This window comes from Poecilia reticulata, linkage group LG22 (assembly GCF_000633615.1).
Source record: "Poecilia reticulata strain Guanapo linkage group LG22, Guppy_female_1.0+MT, whole genome shotgun sequence".
NCBI classification, from domain to species: Eukaryota; Metazoa; Chordata; class Actinopteri; order Cyprinodontiformes; family Poeciliidae; genus Poecilia; species Poecilia reticulata.
The window spans coordinates 2,700,706-2,720,057 of NC_024352.1; the positions used below are offsets into that span (position 1 = coordinate 2,700,706).

The 19,352-nt window shown below is 39.7% G+C and overlaps 1 protein-coding gene across 1 annotated transcript in view; it reads right to left on the reverse strand.

The window, feature by feature from the left end:
* arid4a (AT-rich interactive domain 4A) overlaps window positions 1–18,204 on the reverse strand; it is a 25,798-nt gene extending 7,594 nt beyond the window's left edge. Inside the window, exons 1-16 of the mRNA XM_008398916.2 lie at window positions 18,096–18,204; window positions 17,127–17,177; window positions 14,178–14,288; window positions 11,160–11,225; window positions 10,115–10,205; window positions 7,936–8,015; window positions 7,756–7,853; window positions 6,485–6,617; window positions 5,211–5,290; window positions 4,950–5,026; window positions 4,690–4,871; window positions 3,618–3,690; window positions 3,198–3,292; window positions 2,907–3,004; window positions 1,215–1,434; window positions 914–1,125 (exon numbers count right to left, since the gene is read on the reverse strand). Of these exons, the coding sequence (XP_008397138.1) occupies window positions 914–1,125; window positions 1,215–1,434; window positions 2,907–3,004; window positions 3,198–3,292; window positions 3,618–3,690; window positions 4,690–4,871; window positions 4,950–5,026; window positions 5,211–5,290; window positions 6,485–6,617; window positions 7,756–7,853; window positions 7,936–8,015; window positions 10,115–10,205; window positions 11,160–11,225; window positions 14,178–14,288; window positions 17,127–17,132 (1,622 nt within the window). The 5' untranslated portion in view covers window positions 17,133–17,177; window positions 18,096–18,204. The remainder of the gene's footprint in view (window positions 1–913; window positions 1,126–1,214; window positions 1,435–2,906; window positions 3,005–3,197; window positions 3,293–3,617; window positions 3,691–4,689; window positions 4,872–4,949; window positions 5,027–5,210; window positions 5,291–6,484; window positions 6,618–7,755; window positions 7,854–7,935; window positions 8,016–10,114; window positions 10,206–11,159; window positions 11,226–14,177; window positions 14,289–17,126; window positions 17,178–18,095) is intronic.
* Window positions 18,205–19,352: the final 1,148 nt, after the last annotated feature.

Here is a 19,352-nt window from a genome sequence, read left to right on the forward strand (position 1 = left end):
CACATCTAGTACTGAGAATAAATATATTTTACAGACTAACAGTAAAGAACTTATCACTTATTTATGTTTTTAATTAGATTTGATATATTTATTTCTTCAATATTATTTTTCATATCAGTAGCCTACAAATTCTTTGGTGGGGGGCGGTGAGGGACCTGGATAAGGGCTACAGGGGCGCTGGCCCAAAAAAGGTTGAGAAACMCTGGTCTAGAGTAAATATCTGGATTTTGTTTCTGATCAATCTGCTCATGATGAGCACACCTACCGGCAAACTCATTTGCATAAATATTTGTGTTGGAAATGGAGATTACAAGGATGCTCTTGTAATCTCCACAAGGAAAGACAATGGTTTCCTTATTTTCAATTTAATTCAATTCAAAAATATTTTATTGATCCCAAAAGGACATTAAATATTGTAAGTCATTAATTCAAAGTATTCAAGGGGTTATTGTAGATAGTGATGGCAGGAAAGGTCTCTGTGCTGACCTAAAACAATTATTTTGGGTCTGGACGACATGGCTGAAAAACGTAAGCGTTTTATATTAGTCGATTATTGGTTTGTTTTTTTGTTTTAAATACTGCCAAACTGGTGATGAGACCTTTCCTATTTAATCCACAGTTTTCACTTCATATTGTTTTTTATTGTTAAGCAGTTATGAGGCACAGTGGTGAAACCTGAAACTGCTGTACGTTACTCAACAGGTTGTTGCTAGGTAACCAAAGATTGAGTTAGTTGATGCCATCAACCTTACTCTATATCAGTGTATTTTACTTGATTCAGTTGATTATATTATTATTATCATTTCTGGGCCGTTTGTCCAGCAAAGTGTCTTCAGATGACATTGTTGACTTGCAGGGTTAAACTGAATGTTGTCATGAATAAAATTAAATCATTTAAAAAAAGAAATCTTACCCATGTCGTCTTCTCTCCTCCTCCCCTTCTTCTTCCTCGTCATCGTCGTCCTCTTCCTCATCGTCAGAGCCTTTCTCGGAGTCGTCCAGTCGTCTGTTGCTGCGCCTCCTCACCTCTCTCTGCTGCTCCTCACTGTTCTCTGCCCCTCCCCGTCCAGGGTTCTCTGGCTTGGGGGGCAGTTTGCCCCGACTGCCCACACCTCTTCTCCTCCCCTACAGTCAGACCAATCAGATGTCTGCTTTCAGATTCAGGTGATTCGTTTTTCAAACAAACCTGATGTAAAAAGAGGGGAAGTTCTTACCCTGGGTGACGAATGTCTCTCCTTCACCTCCTTTTCGCTCTCGCTCTCKGAGTCAACCTCYTCCCTCTTGTCATCAGCAGACTCTGACTTGATGGGCACTGTGAAGGCCTCCTTAAGCTCAACTTTAGCTTTCTTGTGATTGGGYGGGGGGTTGTTGTGGTGGATGGTTCTGAAGGTGATGCCGGCAGAACAGCAGTACTCCTCAAACCCAGACAGATACCTGACAGCACACATCACAGATAAATACTCATCCARGCTGCAGTCAGCCACCTCTTCACAATAAGTACAACACATCCAAACTTATGAAGCCTGGAAACATTCAGCTTCGGTCAAACGGATCAAGGACAGATAGAAGAACCGTCATAAGCCATTACATCCTTRAAGACAATGTCCAAAGTTAAAAAGCTCTTTGATATTTCCCATTAGAGATTAAGAATACTAAAAACACAGTGTATTAATTATTATTTTTATTATTATTTTAGAATCACTGCATTACTTAACTAAAAACTTTTACTGGAAACATTTTCTAAAACATCAAAAARCAGCTCAACTGTCGATTGATTCATAAAATACAAAAAATGTATTTCCCATTAATGGAAAGATGATTATTTTCTGAGCAGCATCAGCAGGGAGGATCTGAACTTTACCACAAGTTATTTGATCAGAGCATCTCTGTCAGCAGTACACAAGTTTAGGATTTTACTGACACCAACAGCGTAATTAGTGATCACAACTAGGCCAGTAATAACTAATTTTACTGGATGATAAACAGAAACAATAATTTTGTTTTGAGTCAATTTTCAATTTATATATTGATAATGGCATAGTAATTCCTTCTGAAAGACTAAAACTKTAATTTAGTACAGAAGGCTCCACAAAGGAACTGGAAGACATTTAAAATATCCAAAACAAAAACAAGCTAAATTAATAGATAAAACAGAAATAAAAYAAAATAATAATAATAAAAAAAACACTGAAAGCAGAAAAAAATGTATTATGAAGTCTGTGAACAAAAACTATGGAATTTATTGAGCTCATTTTAATTCATCATGTGATTCATTGATGGATTACTTAAATGCAACAGGCKTACTCACAATACTCCACCAGTAAAACTCGAAAAGAATAACTTCATGTTTGTTGACACCGAGTTTCTTCAGTGGTCAGACCCAGAAGACCTCATGTCAGACCAGCCCTATGAATCTTAGATGTATGGAGGTAGCTTACACATTCAACTTGCACAAAGTTTGTGCACATGAGCAGGGCTGTGGCAAACGATTATTTTAGTAATCGAATACAATTCTTTTGCTAAATTAAATTCTTCCATAACAGCAGCATATCACTGCATTCCTAACAATTACTTGCAGTATCTTAGAAAATTAACATGCAACAGCAAAAGCTACTTTTCTATGTCACCCTAGACAAAAACTGCACAAAAATCTGAAATTATATAAATGTTAACACTGAAATTAAAAATAAAGCAGCACATATTCATCTTCAGTAAAGGTAATAGATGAGTTGTCACTTTGCACAGCTTTTTATAGCTTTTGTGTGCATGTGAGTGATGGGATCTTTGTCATAATTGGAAACGCATTTGTTGCTGTGTTAGGCTGGTAGAAAATTAATTTTCTGCTTTGTCTGTAAAGCTACACTTGCACTAAGCCTCATCTGCAGCCCGATTACGGCACTTCTTACTTTTTGTAGGCTGTCTTAACATTGTAGGATGCAGCCGAGTTGAGAACAGGGATCCCCAGATCCATGTAGACCTGCTTCCACACGGTGCCAGACTCGATCTGAAACAGGCAGAAAAACAGAGCTTCAGCCAGCTGCTGTGGGACTCCTATATCTGGACAATACTGATGGGTTCTGTCAGACAGCCAAGAGGATCATCAGGACTTCAGTCCAACATGCGAAACTTCTCTCAGGATCATCACTCACACAGCCCGGCACTATAATCAGTCTGCAGCTCTACAGTGACCTCCTCACCTTGCGAYAGCCTCCCAAGTGGTAGACCAGCCTGAAGAGCTTGAAGAGGTTCAGGTCTTTGTAGCCCAACACCGGGGGCTTGTTGATGGGAGTGCCTGACAGAGAACATGGATCAGACGTCACTGCTTTCATTCACCAGGAAACATTCTAGTTAAAACCAAGTCAGGCTGGAAATGTCAATGAAATGCAAATCACATCTGTGATTTAAGAGTCGAAATGTTTGTTTCAATCAAACCATGTTTATCACAAGGACACCGATAAATCGGTCATTTCCACAGAAAATAAAAGAGTTCATTCCTACTAACCTTCAGTTAAAATGCCAGAGAAGCCACTAATGCRTGACACTATTACTGTCTTCTTCACTTACTTAGGAGCTTTTATGTCCTTTCTTAAATGAAGCCACAGACGTTCAAGTCTTACCTCTGTCCTCCATGAATTTGTAGAGCTGCTGGAGGAAGTTCTCCTTCTCCTCAGGGTCTGCCTCCTCCTCTGGCTAAACACACAGCGCATGAGAGAGAGAGGCAGCTCTTTAGACAGACTTTGTTAACTACTAGCTGAAATATAACTATGATAAATAACTACATAGACCTGTAATGGCTTGTATAGATGCCTCGATTTCCTTAGTCTTTAGAGAAACTAACCTCATCTACTGACACAAAGGTCTGAAAATCAGCCCCAAGTCTGAGAGAAACTGACTGAGGCTGACCACCAGGTTACATCTGTCAACAGTCACCCACTGTTGCCAACTTAGCAACTTTGTTGCCATTTTTTTTTTAGCAACTTTTGAGACAAAAAATAAAAAAAGAACAAAATTGGCATCTGCCTAAATGGGAAGTGCCAGGTTAGGCTTTACAAATACAAAAAAAGATTTATCARCCAAAAAATTTATGAAAKATGTAATTTATTTATAAAAAGGTTTATTAATATGAAATTCACACCAGATGTCAGACAGTTTGGGTGAGCATTGATAATCATTTAGAGTAAAAAATTATTTATCACGATGAGAATTTGGTTTTATTATGACAACAATAAATTCTGATGTCTGAAAAGCCCCCAAAACTAAAAATATTGTCAGGGTTATTACTTTTAATATTTTCTCCACGTTTTTATCCAACTGGTTTCCAAAAGCAGTCTACTACTGATAAAATTACAAGTCCACATTGCAAACCTCTAGATGTATTGAAAACATGAAAAAAAGGAAGCTGCAAACAATCCATAGAGGCAAAACAGAAACAGAATCAATTCTAGTGAAAATCACTACCAGCTGGTTTAGTCTTTAATGAAGGCCTAGAAAAAACTCATTTCTACGGTGAAACATCTTATAATAAACTTAAAGTGAAAAGCTCTCCAGATCCTCACCTCATTCTAAAACACACTGATGACACTCATTATGTTCCGTCTTCTCTATAGGATTACAGCGGAACCATGTTCTGTTGCTTATTTGTCTCCAAAGAATCATGTAAAAAAAATTTTTTTTTAAAAAGACACTTGCCTCTTCCTTGATGTGTTTCTTTCTCTTTTCATCCTCAGTCTCCTCTTCGTCCTCCTCTGCCTCACTCTCCTTGTCATCTTTGTCATCTTCACTGGAGGAAGAGTCTAGAATCTGACTCATATCCATCTTCCACGCTTCTGGAACCTCTCTGCTCCTCAGAAACATCTGGGCTCCTTCAATACCTGCAGGGCATGGAGACAAAGCAAAGCGTGAGACAGATGTGGAAAAAATGAGAAGAGCAGGAAGGAAGGGCGCCTCACCTCTTCTGTTGGAAAAATCTGGCTTGCTAACGCTGATGGCGTTGACCAGGTGAGCGTGTCTCCTCCCCACAGTGTAGCTGCAGCATTAAGACAGAAGAGAGAAATGTTCTATTCAAGTCATGCTGATCTATCACATTAAAGTACATTGACTTTTTTGTGGCTTTAATGACACATTTGAAGAATAAAAAAATAAATCAGTATGACTGCTTAAGTGATGAGGAGCAGATTTTTGTATACAAAGATAATAAAAAGTAAACTCACAATTTGCCATCACAGAAGGACCTGACCAGACACTGATCCTTCTTCACCAGCAGCTCATCACTGCAGCTGGGAGACACCACCTGCAGAAGCAACACAGCTTAACCTCTGCTAGTCAGCTGCAGATTTTACACCGGAAGCAGGAATTAGTGATCTACCGATCTGATATTAATATCTGTATCGGCTCTGATGTTGGGGGAAAAAAAGAAGAAGAAAGAAATAGCATGAATCGGGTATTGTGACAATGTGCTCAATCCATAAGGGCAGATCTACTCCATCTAATTCTATGCTTTGTGCTCTGTTATCATGCTCTATTATTTATTTTATATTTAGTAATAATTCCTAAATGCACTTTCTGAACCATTTGAAAGGTTTATTGGAGTTTATTTTTACATGTTTAACCAAAGTAGTCAACTTGTAATTTTAGTCAGTTTCAGTGTTATTGTTTTTACATGTTTGACTAAGCTTGTATTGGTGTATTTTAGTGTGCTGCACTGGTGCAGAGTTAGCAAATAAACCTGATATTTGTGTCTGTGTTTAAAAAAGAAAAGTCAGTTCTGTGTTATTTTTCTGTATCGGATCGTATTGGCTGGTACTAAACCTCACATGTCAGTATCAGAAGAGAAAAAAGTGGATTGCGCATCCCTAGCAAGAGCCAGAAATATAACAAAAACTAAACTAGTTATGTGAAGCAGTTCTTCACCTAACTGATAGACTGCAGTGGTTTTAGTCAGTCAAGCTGCAGCCCCATTTTACTTTGTCCTCTTGTGTTGGAACACAGCAGTGAGAAGATGTTTACTCAGATTTGGTGCTTTATTAAAACAAAAATGTAGCACTATGAAGCCTTTTCTCAAAGTGGCMATTTTTAATATTATCATCACTGTAACTGGCAGCGGATTGGTCAGACAGCCAAGAGAAATTGTGACATCACATGACATCATCAGCACATAAAGCGAAACCATTTCTCAAGTATCATCACTCCTTYCCCAGATCCAGTCACAGTAGYAGCTGTAGTTGTTTTCYAWMATGAAAAKTAACGAGTGCTTTTACAAATCTGCGAGAAACCTCAAAATTAAACAGCTGACTGTCTTTCTTTGTGGATTGCCAAACAGCTCAGAGCTCATTCTCCTGATCCTCTGCAGTAAGACACAGCAACATATTCTAGAAGATGTTGCGAGGACCAATCATCTTCTAAAGAAGAAGTCTGTATTCCAAATATTAAACATGATGTTATACAGATGACATCAGAAATCAGAAAACTGTTTTCATGTATTTACCAGAGCCATGAACCAATCAGTGGACTCCTCTGTGTTCTCTATGCTGCAGATCTGACCCAGCAGCCCATCGGTCAGCCTCTTCTTGTCGTCGTCCTCTTCTTCGCTCGATGAAGTCTCGTTCTCCTCATCAGCTCTGAAATACATAAGAGGAAGTTGAACCTAAGTGACAGGAGACAGGAAGTGAACCAAAGACTAAATGTGCAAATGTTGCATGTAAAAACAGCGTTTAAAAATAATAAGCTTTTGAAGTGATGGAAAATTATTCTTTATTTTCAGAACCGCAGCAACATTTTTTTTAAATCAATAAAAATAATAAACAAACATTTAAGTAAAAAGGCAATCATTTCAAGTCCTGAAAGGAATTCCTATTGTATCAGTGCTGAACTACATGACCATCTCAGAAACGGATAAGAACATCGCAGGAAAAGAGATCTTTTTTTTCTGTTGTTCATTTCAAAAAGTGAAACTTGGATTATAAAAGATTCACAGCTTTGAAATACTTCAAGTTTTATTTCTTGTCATTTTAAAGGTTATGGCTTGCAAATTATGAACACAAAATTTTTAACATGACATGACATCTGTCAGCTATAATATTGAACCTTTTCACATCTAAAACCTGCAGCTAACCAGCCGGTCTTTGGACACACCTTGTATCCTGCATTTGTTCTCTAAACTGACTGAAACTGATAGACTGCAGTGGTTTTAGTCAGTCAAGCTGCAGCCCCATTTTATTTTGTCCTCTTGTGTTGGAACACAGCAGTGAGAAGACGTTTACCCAGATTTGGTGCTTTATTAAAACAAAAATGAAGTGCTCAGCCGTATAAAGCAGATTCTTAAAGTGCCAATTTTTTATATTATCATCACTGTAACTGGCAGCGGATTGGTCAGACAGCCAAGAGAAATTGTGACATCACATGACATCATCAGCACATAAAGCGAAACCATTTCTCAAGTATCATCACTCCTTCCCCAGATCCAGTCACAGTAGCAGCTGTAGTTGTTTTCCATAATGAAAAGTAACGAGTGCTTTTACAAATCTGCGAGAAACCTCAATATTAAACAGCTGACTGTCTTTCTTTGTGCTTTTGTAKAGTTAAACGTCACAAATGTATGTTGACAAACAGCTCAGAACTCATTCTGCTGACCCTTTCCAAGAGAAACTTGGAAAGATGAACAGTAGCTACAAACATTTCTCTGATCTCGCTGTGGCTGTTGTCACCTCGCCCTGCTTGTGTCTGGCTGCTCAAAGCAAACCAAGAGCAAAAACTCACACGGCCTGGGACGAGCGTCTTCCGCCTCTGTTYGACTTTTTCCCGATGACCGGGGTGCCGAAATGCTCTGGGTTAGTCAGCGGCAGCTGGTCCAACGTCTGCGTGGGAGAAATTTAGAACATTTCTATCATTCTGAACTTTTTTGTTTAGGAAGTGACAGTCATCCGTCAGGAAACTCACCTCGCTTTCTGCAAAATGCCTCTCTCCCTTCAGACACAGGGATGATCGACGCAGAGTTTTCTCATCACCGTCATCAAAGACTGAAAGAGACAGAGCGGTCAACACATCATCAAAAGCCRTCTAGTACTGAACGATAAGATCTAGAGTAATGGCCAGGAGCAGGGATCTGCTCCATGGGAACTTCAGATTCCTACAGTGAGGAGGAATCTGGGTTTTCTCACAGTGGATCATTTATCACTAAGGAACAATAAAGACACAAAAACTATATTGATATTCTAGGGAGAAGTAGTTTTCCCACTGCTTTGCCTCTTCTCCATCTCTGATCAGACAGTCTGTAAACCTGTGCATCATTACCCTCAGCACCTGCAGTGAAGACTGTTTACTTCTGAGAGGAGGGCGGTTCTTCTGGGTGAGCTATAAATACTGTGACTAACGACACGTGCTGGTTCTGAAGTCCAGGCAGACAGGTACATCAAGCTCTTAACAGAGTTGTGTAGATAAAAAGATGTCTGCAAACCTCAGAAACAAAAAAGCAGCGCTGGAGAGGAGACTGAGACTCAATCAAACAGAAAGCTAMTGATGGTGGGTCTTTTTTCACACACAGCTCTTCCATGGCGGCTTCTTCTGTGCTTAATGAGCAGTACGTTTGTGGATTCTATGGTGTCTTTGTCCAGTTCAGGTTAGACTTTAACCATTTTAGAATCTAGCAAAGAGCAGATGATTTTTAGCTAGTGCTAAGGCCCTAAGAAGACCACTTTAGAGGAACATGGTTGTTCTTTTACTGCAACACAAACTTGATTTACAGGTGRTTATGCTTTGTTGAATGGGCTAGGGTAGGTCTATGGGCTGTACTAAATAAGATCATCAAATTTTTTGCACAAAATCATCTTCTTAGTCCCRACTATTTTGAGCTCCTTTCACAAACCTTAAATCCAAGTAAGCTGCTGCAGGCCACGCCCCCCATGTCAACGTTGATGCTCACACATAAATGGCTGCAAACAGACGTGCAATTATATAGTCGTATATCTATAAAAGCAGAAGTGGAGCCTCCTGCACAACCATCAAGAATTCAGCAAGTGGTTTCTTGGTTTTAYGTCAACCACAAAAAACAGTGCATACCAGCCAACCAAACATGCTCATGCCCTGCTAAGGTTGCTAGGGAACGGGCTGTGTTTTACTGGGTTTGTTGGGTAACGGGCTGGGCTTTGCTGGGGTTGCTATGTGAGGGGCAGTGCCTGCTGATTTGTGACATTATTTCAAAGGTTTATGAAATGGCTCGTCTTCCAGACACCAAAAACCGTCAGTGTTTTTTAGAAGCAGTAGAAACAAAAAATATACAAAAACAAACAAACAAAAATTAATAAATGCAAGAAATCAGAATTTATCACAATACGTTCCCTTTAAGGTCTAACATTTTCACTTTATTGCTGCTCCAGTAATTTCTCCCTAGAGCTGCAGCTTTAGACACCTGGTTGGTGATTCTAATCAAAGAAGATATTGTGCGTTGTGGTTTGTCACTGTATCTGGCGGATTGGTCAGACAGCCAAGAGAAAATGTGACATCACATGATGACGTCATCAGCTCAAAAAGCGAAACCATTTCTCAGCATCATCATTCCTCACACACAGTAAGGTCTAAATGTTCTGCAACTGTTCTGTTAGCGAGAAAATAATGTCCTGTTGCTAGGGAACCACCGATAAACTGCCTCACATTTCCTCAACTTTGGGGGATCGGCTAATACTTTCAGCTTGCAGGTTCACGGTTAACTGTCACCCCTCTATTGCTAACTTAGTAACTTTGTTGTCATATTCAACACCACCACACACACACAAAAAAATAAATAAATAAAAAACAACACACAGTACTGGCCAAACTCAGAACCAGCCGGTCACACTCAGAGATTTGTGATCAGCCAGAAAACTGCAATCGGTGCACCGCTACCTCTCACCACTAATGCAGTGGGACAGACTACTACCAACTGATGCTGCTGCTCTTCCAGGGGCTAGCTGTAGTCAATGGGAAAACTKAAAAACAGTCTCCATCTAAGGGCTTACTATGTTTTTATGTGTATTAACAGTAATTTGTTGGAATAAACTGTTAAATTTAAGCAGCTCATCTGTCCACCCCTCAGACCAGCATGCTGATAGCAGTCCTCTGTAGATAACTTGTCAACACTCACCAACAGTGTAGAGGCTGGCATCTGTCAGCTTACTGATGACGGCCTCACTGCTCAGACCCTCACTGGTCTTCACCTCCACAGTGGAGCCCACCTGAAGGACACACAGCAGATCATTTTATTTAAYCTAAACAGCAGACTCATCAACAAGGTTCAATTTCTTTGGTGGAGAGAGGGGAGGGGGGATTTTATATGAAAGACCGACAGAGTTGTGTATAATGATGAAGAGGAAAAAAGTGAATACTCCACACTTTTCAGATTCTCGTGCATAAAACYATGTGTCATGTTCCTCTTTTACATGTATCTGTTAGTCTATTACAAAGGACTGGACGATATGGACTTACACTCTTATCAGAATATTTTGTGGTAGTATTCTGAGAACAATAAAAATTATRATGAAAAACTATTTATGACATACTTTTTAGGTAACTGTACGGCTGTGACTGCATGACAACAATTACAGTCGCACAAACAAATACTAATTGTGAAAATTATTTCCATTTACAATAAGATTCTTCAGCAAGCTACTAAAGGAATAACTCAAATGAGTCAGGTTTACATGACTAAACTGCACACAGTAATGGTATCATATTTCTGAATTTACTGAAATTTGTTGATGCTCTCAGAATGTGAAGAAAATAGTAAAAAATAATATTTCCAATGATACCTCCACAGTTTAGCTTCTTATTTACCATCAAGAACTCAAATTTATTACGATGATGAATCTAAATTATAATAATAATAAAAAAAAACAATACGATAAATACTCACCCCTACTGTCACATGATACCAGAAAACATTGAAGTTTTCTTCAATTTCCTTTCATGGTAGGAAAGTGTTCCTACCATGTGAGCATTAAAAAGGCTCACATGTTAGGAACACTTTTGTGAGGCTGAGGGAAATCAACWCGRCCATTTTTATTTTTGCATGATCAGAAAATAATGCTCATGTGATGTATGCAGCTTTGATTCTTTAAATAGCTTMTGCGTGAAAGTCTGATGCAGACAGAAAATAAAACCTCTCTGTCTGATGCATTAAAGCAGCTTACCCTCAGAGGACCTTTGACCTGGTCGTCCTGCACTACCTGGGACGTGCTTTCACCTTTCAGAGTCACCTGGGGACAGAGATGGACGGAGGACAGGAGGTCAACATCTTCCTCTCTCCTTCACTTGGAAAGGAAATAGGAAGTGATCAAAGTTCACCGGAGAACATTTTTAAAMTGAAAAATGAAAAACTGAGAAGAATTCATGCATTTCTTTTATTATTTCATTTTAGTGAAGAAATGTGAGATTATTTAACTTTTCCCTGCAGATGATTAATATCTTCTAGGACAAAGAAATCAAGACAAGTGAGTCTCTGCCTGCTTTCAGTCTAAATGTCATCCCTAAGTCCAGGATGTCTGATCATTGCTGCATTTTCCACAAAAGATTTAGAGTCAGCAAAGTTAAGAATTTTGGACAAAATTGGAATAGTCTGAATGCAGAAAGTTTCTGTGACATCCACTTTGAGGAGAGACGTTCAAATTATATTAACTGCATGTTCTAATCCCAAACTCACCGGCCACAGCCCCTAAAGTATGAAGTTATGAAACAGGAAACAGTTCAAACTCATTGGAGGGATACTAAAAATACTAGAAATGGTCTATTTGTTGCCCTGCAGTRTTCATTTGTCTGAACYGTTTTTCAAAATGTAATCGGACATGACTTAAACATTAACCAAAGGGTTTTTCCATCCTTCCTTCCTTCCTGTCTAAACACTGACCAACTGCACTACAAAYGGTTAGAAATACAAGTAGTACTTCAACATGATTAGCATATTTGCCATGTGGCTCATTACCATGTTGATAATATTCGTTTCAAAGCATTCGGAAACAAATCCTCGTCCCTGCATCTTTCAGATGAGTCAATCTATGGTGGATTTCTAATTTGGGAGAATTCAGCCAGCTAAACCAGCCAAGAACTGGTTTTAACAACGCCAGCAGCTGTGGCTGGACAGTAACTACAGAGCTATGAGAAGGTAAACATTTGAGACAAACCAATCTATCACAGTCTGCTGGTTTAGATCTGGTTTGCTACATCACAGCATGATCATTTCATGTTTTGAATTGCTAACAGATAAAAACACTCATTCTTTTATTACAACACAAACTGAATTTATGGTCTAACATTTTCACTTTACTGCTGCTCCAGTAGTTTCTCCCTAGAGCTGCAGCTTTAGACATCTGATTGGTGATTCTAATCAAAGAAGATATTGTACGTTGTTTTTCATCACTGTRTCTGGCAGCGGATTGGTCAGACAGCCAAGAGAAAATGTGACATCACATGATGACGTCATCAGCTTAAAAAGCGAAACCATTTCTCAGCATCATCACTCCTCACACACAGCCAGGTCCAAATGTTCTGCAGTTCTGTTAGTGAGAAAATAAGGACTTGTACAAAATTTAAACTCAATAATTAAGAGGAATCAACACTATAATATTTCTATTTCACTATTCTACATTTTGGGGCTGCACAGTGGCGCAGTTGGTAGAGCTGTTGCCTTGCAGCAAGAATGTTCTGGGTTCGATTCCCGGCCCTGGTCTTTCTGCATTGAGTTTGCATGTTCTCCCTGTGCATGTGTGGGTTTTCTCCAGGTACTCTGGTTTCCTCCCACAGTCCAAAAACATGACTGTCAGGTTAATTGGCCTCTCCAAATTGCCCCCAGGTGTGTGTGTGTGTGTGTGTGTTGGGCGCGCGCGCATGATTGTTTGTCCTGTGTGTCTCTGTGTTGCGACTTGTYCAGGGTGACCCCGCCTCTCACCCGGAACGTTAGCTGGAGATGGGCACCAGCAACCCTCCTGACCCCACTAAGGGACAAGGGTGTAAAAAAAAATGGATGGATGGATATTCTACACTTTCAGGCCAAATTTTCTACATTGTTTTTCCTTCATTTTCTGTTGATTTGATAAGCAGTTGAGTGGAAAACCTTTGCCAATTTGGGTTTTATTAACCAAAGCTGATTTCCAAATAGGCTGAATGAAAATAAAGGTATTATTTCACCAATGCTTGGTGAAGAACCTTGGGTCTGATCTGAAACCAAAAAATGCAAACTGTCATTTTTCAGTGAGTATGTGTTTCATCTGTTAGAAATTCAGAGACCCAAATGATCAACTAGTTGGGACAAAAAAAAAAAAAAAAAAAAAAAAAAAAAAAAAAAAAAAATCACAGTTTGTGGCACCAAACCAAAGACAAAGCTCAATGACTCTGTATTTCAATACATTTTGATGTTTCTATTTTTACTAAAGGATATAAGATATAAAGTTGAGAAACCGTTTTCTATTATAGATTGTAACTCTGGAAAGTGATTTTATCACTTTCCAGAGTTTTCAACAGTAAGAACTTTGTTAAAARGTTTTGCACATAAACTACCAAAAATGTACTGATTATTCACAAGTATAASTAAATATTAAAAAATGGTATTTGATTTTGAAAGCAGAATTATTTCAACAACTGTACAGCACATTTCTTTAAATCCAAGTAAGCTTTTGTTAATACCTGCGCAATATTTTCTTAAGTTTTCAATTTGCCCTTACTGGACAGCATGTTATTTTTAGTTCTATTTTAATCTTTCTATGCAAATCTACATGCTTAAACTTGCCTGCTGTACTTTGCTAGACCTGAATTTTCCCACTGAGGGACAATAGAGGTTATTTCTATTCTATCTATAGTGGAAAAAATTAGATAATAAAAATCAAATGGAAAGAAACTGATTTCATACGGCTGCTCCCTCCGACGACTTTAGATGAAACTAAGAAACCCCCGAAAAATAAAGGAAGAGGTTTACTTTTCTACATATTTCATAAATATGGAAGCGTTTCACTGCAAAACAACTTGAGGGAAAAGAAACAGAAAGGAATAAAGTTGTGAGTCCAGACATGAGGGAGGTTTGGTATGAAGTTCAGAGTCCTGTGATGGTTCACACAATGCTCAGAGCAGAGCATGGCGCTCTAGAAGCTCTGCTGGCTCCTGAGGTGGTGGATGCCAGGTGGTGGTGTGGTGGGGTGTGCTCCTGCAGCTCCAGCTCTTACCTTGACCTTGACCATGCGTTTAACAGTCTTGATTTTGGCTTCGCAGAAGGCTCCTCTGTACTTGGCACTGACATCTGTCCCCACTGTCAGGTAGGCAGGCTCATCTGCTGCCTGAAACACACGGGCTAATTAGCATACATGCTAATGTATTAAGCATGTAGTGCAGCAGTTCTTGTGATGACTCAGTAGTTTTACACATATATTCTATCAATAGTGATGCTGTATTGACATCAACCTTTTAACATAAAAAGTCATGTTGCTGCTTTTAACCCCCACCCATCCACAATTAATTTTTGTTTTTTTAAGTAACTATTTTTACATAAACTAAGCTGCACCATAGATCACCATCCTCACTGCAATATCAATGTAAACAGAATCACAACTGCAATAGACVGTGTGGATGCAATATTTGGTAAAATTATATTTTCAAGCACCATGTATGCCATGTATTCAGAATAAGATACATATCTGGTCTGTTGCACAACTATATTTATACTTGTTATTACAAGATAAGATAAGTCCATTTCAAGATAGAGCTTGAATTATTTTCTATCAGTTCATTTTACATCAAAGTGAAAAACAATCAAGTCAAAAATCTCTTTCTAACCTTGCAAACAGCTTAGCATTTTTAGAGATCTGAAGTGTGTGTGTTTAAACCAGTTTTCACAGCAGCTGGTGATCACCTATTTTCACGATGGTTTAAATATGCTCTGTGGTTCTGGTTCTATTGCTCTGCTGGTTAAACAGAGCTGCACAATGTACCATATCACAACTGACATTGCAATATCAATTTGTGCAAAATCACAATTGCAAAGGACTGCTTAGTCGCAGTATTGAGTATGTTTGGTCAGTTGGACGGACTCTAACTGGCCATGATGCCAACATCTGATGTGTATGTTAAATAACATGCTAAACGTCACAGTGAGGCGAGGACATGGTGTAATTATAATATATTTATGATACCGAAATTCAATAGAACATATAGTTGATATTAGTATATTTTGTTACTAATAAATACCTTTTTTACTACTGTCTATGCTTAATTTTCCTGAATCGTCAGTCTGATACTTTAATAAACTCCAGTCCTGCTCCTGCTCCTCTTTGTGCTTAGTGAGGCACTGAAGTCCTCAGCTAACGTTGGCATGTGTTCCCTCCAACTGGATATAACTAGCTGAAAATTCAGCTTTTACCATTTAAAGTACCTTTCCAGTTTACTGTGTGTAGACAAAACATACAAAAATGTTTTCTTTTCTATAAATTTAATGCTGTGCTTTGAACATCATCTACTTTATTGAAAAGTGTTTCGGCTGCTCTCTGCACAGCTTTCCCCATCTGACAGTGTAAAGACCAGGCCACATGACGCAGACATGGAAGGAGAAAATCAGAGCTGCGTGATATTAGAAAAGCTTGCAGCAATTATATCACGGGTCTGATAAATTACTATTTTCCTCTCTCTCCTATGTGCTTCCATCAATCTGTGGCCTTTAGTCTTTATTTGAACCATGTCATTTGTATATAGTGTAAAACTGCTGCCTAAATATTACATTAACAGTAAAATGCAAGTTCATATCACTTACTGGACTCCAAACAGTCTTTTGTGATATGAATATTGCACACACTCATCCTGCGCAGGTGACAGATTTTGTAACCTGTGTGAAAATCTTTAAAAAATATCAGGAACATATTTGTCAGAGGAAACATAGACTTGTTAGATCAATAAAATATGTACGGCCTATTATTACACATCTCTCCACTAACAAGCCATAATGAGAAAAAAACAAAAAGGTGAGAAAACTGAAGCAGTGCAGCTCGSTTGGGGAGGGGCTGATGAAARAAGTGACAGCAAAACTTTTTCTGCCGTCTATAAGGACTAGTTTCTCTGTAGTGATAAGAGGAACTTTAGCAAAGTCTGAAAAAGGGTTTTGTCTGACTATTGTAACATAATTATATTTTATGGGTCCCACTTGTCGTATGAAGAGCTGAATTACACTACTTGCTAATAAATGCATCGTCACTGGACAATTCTGTCACATTTTAACACAAGGTGCCGAGTTAGAATGCACTCATTTGACCCCAGATATGTCAGGTCTACTTGAAAAGGGTACCTTTTAAATACTTTTGATCGCTTCTTTATGTTTTTTTGAAACCTATGTGACTTATTTTCTCTCAACATCTGGAAGAAGCAGCTGCAGCAGAGTTGGCGTTCAGTCCAGGTAAAGTTGTTGTTTTTTGGATGAAGAAGCTTCAGCTATTATCTGTATTATGGACATAATGAAAGTTTCAGATACGTGAAACCATGTTATTTGAGTGTAAGGCAGATGTGACCAAGTCCAACTGCAAATCATGCAACAGCACAAGGGGATAAATGTCTTGTTAAAAAGAGGTTCAGATTGCAAATCATGCAATCTGAAGTTACAAATGTWGTGACTTCTTTCTTTGCCAGGAGAATGAACTTGTTTTAGGTGTGTATTTGGTCTTCATTTTACTTAATATGCCCCCCAGCATGGTGTAAACAATATAAACCCCGGTTTATATCTGATGTCAGTTTATTATGTCTGYAATTGGTTAAACCTGACTCAGAGGAAAGATTCATTCAACAATTCTTACACTAACAACTGAATTTCTATCAGAATGAAAGACTTTTATCCATAGCCATCTTTCTGTTTTGGGTTTATTCGGCAATAAAGAGGAGACTCGCCTGTAAAGATGGAAATAAGTCATAATTTTCACCACTGAATGTTGGCAAGAAAATCTGAAGGATGTAGTGCTGAAAACAGACGTGACCTTCCCTGTGACTGTCGATCATAAAAATCTGATCGAGGACTGGAGTGTGTGAGCTGGATAAACACCGGTGTGCAGGCCAGTAGCTGGTTCCAGCAGGATYTCTCATCGGAATGGGAACATGGAGCTAAGACTGACAAGAGTTCATGGCGCAGGGCGAGCACTCACCTTCATCTCTCCGGCTAGTCCAGGGGTTCCAGCTCGAAGGATTTCGGGTCACTGGAAGACAGAACAACGAGATGATTAAAGCTGCCGCTGCCATAGAAAATACTCTGTCCCGAAAGAACATTTTTAGCTAACCAACTAGCCACGCACTTGTGTTAGCTCTGGCATTCTTTGCTTTCTCAAAACTGCCCCCGCCCCCACTTCACCCGGATCACTTCCCAAAACTTATCCAGAAACGTTTACTTCAACCCATCGTGTAGAGACGATCCGAGTGGGCTGCTGGGCTCCGTGGACGGCTCTGTGAGGGCGCAGGGTGACTGCAGCGCGGCCATTGAGAAGGCTTTTCACTTCCCGCTTCGCTCCCAGCGCCTCTGAGTCACGTCGCCATCACAGCTCGCCATGTCAGTTAGCTCGGCTATCTTTACCATGTCCGTCTCTATCAAAGCCGCCTAGTGAACTGTTGCCGGGTGGAAAAGTCCCGCTAAAGAGCCGAGTCCCAACCCAAACAAAGTCCCAGCAGCAGGAGAGCCGAGCGGGCTTCGCCCCCCCTCCCGTCCGCCTGCGCTGAGCGACATTTTAGCTAGCTGGCTATCAGGCGATTCAACTAGCCAGTTTGTCATCACGGCGATTTAAACTGGCTCCGAAGAAGGGCAACCCCGACACGAGAGCATACGGGACTCCGTATGGTTTCTAAACGCACACCAAGTTTTACACCGGTGAACAGATAAGCTATGACAACGGCCAGAACGAAAACTGCTGGTAAGTTATTTATTTAATAAGCGGCTCTTCCACAAAGGCACAGGAGMTTCACATTGCTTCACTGCCATTCACTTCACAGCCAGCCCCGTTCTGTAACAGGCAGCCAACCTCTCTACTGACATAGACTCGCTCCTCCGAAGACATTCAATGAATTAATTTAGCGTTCGAAGCAAACTGTTATTCAGGTTTACACCAGAAAGGTTTATTACTTACATTATCATACGCCGTTGCTTCCTCTCTAGCTCGGGCTGCAAAAGCGATACACGAACAACAAGCTGTTGAGCCCCGAGCTCTGTTTCCCGAGATATGATTGGCTGCAGTGACAGCAGTAGTCACAATTGAGAGATCTAATTGGTGGAACATTTCTCCCATTTCCATAGGACGTACCGCATGTGCGACCCCTATTGGTGGATACGAACGCGGCGCCACAAGGGAAATGACGACAACTGYTGGAGGACTGTCCAATCACAGGAGRGGTTAAATGAAAACGCTAAATAATACAGAATAGAAGAGCGCTAATTGGTCAAATACTTTTCATTCCAGCACTTGCGGGTTATTATTGGCGGCGCGGCCTTCCTTGTTTGTACCAACATCATATGAAACCCATCCCATCTACGTGCTAGAGATCTGCGCACTATACTTCATACAAAGATAATCGGTATTAGTTGGTTTTTATACAAGGCTTATGTCTGAACTTAGGTAGTTCACTTCATTAAACACACACACGAGTCGATAGCGTCACTCTCCAAACATATTTAGGAATTTCTTCAGACGACCTTTAAAGACCGTCTGATCCTGACGTCGCGTCAGTGACCCGTTGAGCAGTKGCTGCTAGCATTAAGGGTATACACCGCTTTAACGAGCCCTTCGGGTTTTAGTCTGGATGTTGCCTATGAATGGTACCAGAAGTCAGCACGGTAGAATCACCGTGAAGAACGGCGGTTAACCGTCGGTATCTGAGCCCTGTGATTGGTGGCGAGGCAGGCGCCGTGGCGCTCAGAGCGGAACTTTGACGTCATACGGCATCGTAACAGTATCAGCCAAGGGGGGCACGTTGATTCCATGTGAATGTTGATCCTGGTCCTGAACAAAAGTCCTGGTGTCATTTTCACTAAGGARCTGAAGACATTTAGGAATGACGTGTTATTTTAAAAAGCGCGTTTGGCGGCCAGGACATTTTAAAAYGGCAATAAACAAGTTCTTCACACTTTCTGTTGGTCAAACATTATTTGGACAGCGAGTTTTCTCTTCACACAATTTCTTATTGAATTCAACAATGTTTTTACCGCAATACATAGAAGACAGACTTGCTTAGATATTTTGTGTTTGGTACGTGTACAAATTAGAAAAACAGTGATCTGACAAAAAGTAATCTCCAGCAGGTGAGAAGCATTTGAAAGAAAATAAATGAAAAAGAAAACTTGTAAGATCCTCCAATTGATATGTAGGCTTTCATAGATTGTTATTTGG